The following is a 4,047-nucleotide window of genomic DNA, read 5'->3' as shown; positions in this document are numbered from 1 at the left end:
AGATTTTTCTTTGGATCCGGTGCTCTAAGAGCAACTAAAAATCAACAATTAATTATCAAGCAAGAGATAAGAAATGAGGTTAATGCCTGAAAAAAATATTATTGAATAAAACTAATTAAAAAATGTAGTGGAAGTGAAAAATGAAAGAATATCTGCAGTTCTATACCTCTATTATTCTTTCCATTTGCACTACTTAAACTAAGTAAAACATGTATATTTGAACTAGTCAGTATTGATTGCTTAGCATAGCCTAAAACAGTGAAACATATAAATGTGCAATAACCCGCTACATATAATGTATTAATGATTACAAACCAGTCAGGCCTCATTGCAAAGCATAGCACAAACTAGTCAAGTTATTTCTCTTCTTTCTAATTGAATGGACAAAGTTTGAAAGATTCATACTTAAGACGAGTGTAGGACGCCCTTGAATGGAGAGCCAAAGAGGTTCCATGTATCATAAATTTTAGAAAACTAGTATTATATAGATAATGATCTTGTATATGGAAAACCCCAGATATCTTGACCTATTTTTTTCAATCTTGTCTTCTTTAAGTAATAAAGATTCATGGCTTCGTATACATGCTACTGATATCCATGTTTTTACCAAACTCTACTCTTTTAAATCAGATTCATTAAAACTGAATATCAAGATATAGTGTCAAAGCACACTTGAATGCTTTACATATATTAAAGATAGATATAATAATTTGTGTGGAAATCAAATCAAGAAAATGTTGTAAACTATCAGACAGAATGTGACTTAGAAGAAAACGACACATCTTACCAAACTAATCATCACATACGCTACAAGGGTATAGAAGCCTAAATCTAGTATCTCAAGAGCTAGAGCATGCGACAAAAAAGTACATCCCACTATTTTTTGGCTTCTTCAACAGCTAATCTAGCATACCCACATAGTAACTTATGATTTCATGATGCTCCTTGAGTATAAACTTATCTCAACAGTCAATTATTCGTGTTCAGCAAAGTGGCATAAAAGGTACTATTCGTATCAAGTAAAACTCCAACGATCTAGGAGGAAGTATAACCATACCACTATGAAAGTTAGAAAGCTAACCTACACGGATTAACATAGGAAATCATATCTTGGATGGTTTCAGGCTACCATAATAATTCATATCACAAAACTTACCTGAACATGACTCTTACCATAACATAATCTTATAACTTCACTTGTATCTAGATCAGCCAATATTCATAATTAAACTCCTAACATAAATTATTGGTATCAAATAAACATTGAAACGTATTCAACAATATCATGCAAGAATCAAACAGTAGCAATTGGTTGCATCCGCTATCCATCCAATTAATTTGAAAAAGTGATTTTCAAATTGTGAGATCTTTTGCATAACAAAACTGTATATACACATTATGTAAAACAGAATATCCGGTAATAACCTGGGTATTATACTCCCTCCTTGCAATTCGAATGCTAAAGAAACATGGAAAGCGGTAAAAAAACGAGTTATATCAAAACATGATCTTACAGCTTCATTTGTACCTACACAAACAAATGTTCAAGATCAAAAAACTAATATACCAAAAATGTATAGAACACACTAATACCTGATATACAAAAAATGTTCAACATTCACAATATCAACATGTAATAGTAAACCAAATAGCAAATGACTGCATCAACTATATATATAGCAAACCAGGAACTTATTTAATGTGAAGTAATAGCGATAACTTTACACACACAAAACTGTATATATTCTGTATTCAACTCGCGAACAATATATGCTGCAATAAACCTTAATATTGTAATATATTTATACAGTTTGACTACTAACAACCAGCATTCATGATTAAACTACTAAAATGGAGCATTAGTATCAAGCACAAAAAAACAAAATAAAGCCAACACATTTAACAACAATGCAACATTATGTAACAAATAAGCAATAGAAATTAACTGCACCAACCATCCAGCAAATCAAAACCTTATTCTATCGTAGAATCAATCCTCAAGAAGCTAAGATTTTAGACACACAAAGCCATATAGATACATATCATAAAATAATTGATATATAAAACATGGGAAAATGATCCGTACTGCATGACTTTACCAATCTTAGGTACTGCCATGTTATAAGAAGTTACAAAGTAAACCTTTGAATTTGATAAACATACATAACCCCCTTGAATTTTACATAATCCCCCCCTGAAATACACATGCTTTGCCTAAGATAAGTACTGCATGCTTTACCTAAGCTTTTCCACTAAAACATATTCAACACTATCAACATGTTACAATTGAACAGTAGCAGATAGCTGCATCAACTATCCAGCCAATCAACAACTTATTCTACTGCAAACTCAATCGTCAAGTAACAAGAGCATTACATACACAGAAATGTATGTATTCATCTTGTCAACCAACATATCGTGTAATAAAAACCCAGGTTATACTCCACTCCATCCTTGCAATTCTATTGCTAAACAAACAGTGTATCAAACAATGAAAGTGATAGCACAACCTGAGAATTCAAGATATCCAGCATATCAACAACTTACTCTATAACAAAATTCGATATCTCAACTTAAAAAGCTTCTACATACATAATACTATATATTTCCATCTTATCGAACAATAGATTATAAACCAGTGCATAATCGTCACTATCCTTTCATGATAGATAAACAACCAAATTAACCGTGACTCGAAACTCTCAGACTCCGTACTTCCGTAGTAATAAGAAAACCTGTAAATTCTAGATATTCAGCCAAACAGAAACTTATTCTATCGTAAAATGACTAAAAAATGTAAATTCATTCTTCAACCATAAGTTCATAACTTCATAACCTACACAAAACTGTATAAGATACACCATTAGTGCAGATTGATCACCGAGCAAATAGGCCAAAAACTAACGGTGATAAGAAGAGCTACGGATACTAGATATTCAGTCAATCGACAACTTAATCAATTTTTAATCAATCGTCAACTAGCGAGAACATCACCTACAGAAAACTGTGTGTTTCATGTTATATCTAGCCAAACAACAACTTCTTCCAGTTTAAAATCAACTAACGAGAGCATTAGATACACAATTATCCGAAAACCGAATGCGATAACAAGACCTAGGGCTCGTAAAAAATAAATACCTAGGGATATACATACACAAAACTGTATCTATACATATCTTCAATTGCTAAACAAACAGAATAATCAGAAATGAGAGAGAGTTAGGGGGAATAAAGACCTTAAAAATCATCATCAGGTTTTTTAGGTTTACGATATCGTTGCTCGATTTGTTTGGCCATGGAAACAGCGTGATCAGAAAGCTTATATAGATTTGGAACGTTGTAATTCTGAGCAATATATACACCACATATTGTGCCTAAAATGAATGGAAAACTATTGCTTATTATTCCCATCGGATTACGGTAATTTAGATCTGTATAAGTTCTTTTTTTAAGATTCCGCGTTTTCCGGTCCGGTGGAGACGCCGGAGAAGAAGATTCTGGAATATGATGAAACGACGTCGTTGAGTATTTGGTAGTGCTTCTGTTTGTTTATATCTCTCCCCACGCAAGGTCACTATCGATACAAAAATGATCTTTGTAATTTCTTACTATTACAGTACAAATTAAAGATTTTGAATTTTTACTCTGACTTATTAGCAAAAAGTCGAATATTTAGGATAAACGTTGAATTATTAGCAGTTAAGGCCATGTAAGGCATACATCTCTGTTTCGTCGAAGTTGTAACTATCAATTCCTGTATTTGAAATTATGAGGAGTTATAGGCTATGGGAAAATCATAAATGCCGTTAATATTGGGGTTCAGATAGTTCAGTCCATTTGGTGTCAATAATGGGCTTCCAAGCCCAGTCTATTTGCAGTCCAGCTTAGTAGTTTTGTCGAGTCCAAGTTAGTTTATTGTTTGGGTCGGGTCTTGTTATGTGTTTGAGTTAGTCAATCAGGTAGTTACTCATGAACGAGTTTAGTGGAGGTCATGGTACGAGTATGTAGCTAATCATGGGTGGTTGTTATTCTATTTAAACAATCACT

The 4,047-nt window shown here is 32.8% G+C and overlaps 1 protein-coding gene across 1 annotated transcript; it reads right to left on the bottom strand.

Annotated features, from left to right (window-relative positions):
- Window positions 1-1,222: 1,222 nt before the first annotated feature.
- Window positions 1,223-3,669, bottom strand: LOC122589740. Its single transcript, XM_043762067.1, has 2 exons — window positions 3,237-3,669; window positions 1,223-1,528 (listed from the first exon to the last, which is right to left on the bottom strand). The coding sequence occupies exon 1, from the start codon at window positions 3,409-3,411 to the stop codon at window positions 3,238-3,240; it is 174 nt and encodes a 57-aa protein (XP_043618002.1). The 5' UTR covers window positions 3,412-3,669; the 3' UTR covers window positions 1,223-1,528; window position 3,237.
- Window positions 3,670-4,047: the final 378 nt, after the last annotated feature.

This window comes from Erigeron canadensis, chromosome 2 (genome assembly GCF_010389155.1).
Source record: "Erigeron canadensis isolate Cc75 chromosome 2, C_canadensis_v1, whole genome shotgun sequence".
NCBI lineage: Eukaryota > Viridiplantae > Streptophyta > Magnoliopsida > Asterales > Asteraceae > Erigeron > Erigeron canadensis.
Note: the sequence above shows the minus strand (reverse complement) of the source record. Positions and strands in the feature narration are given on the sequence as shown.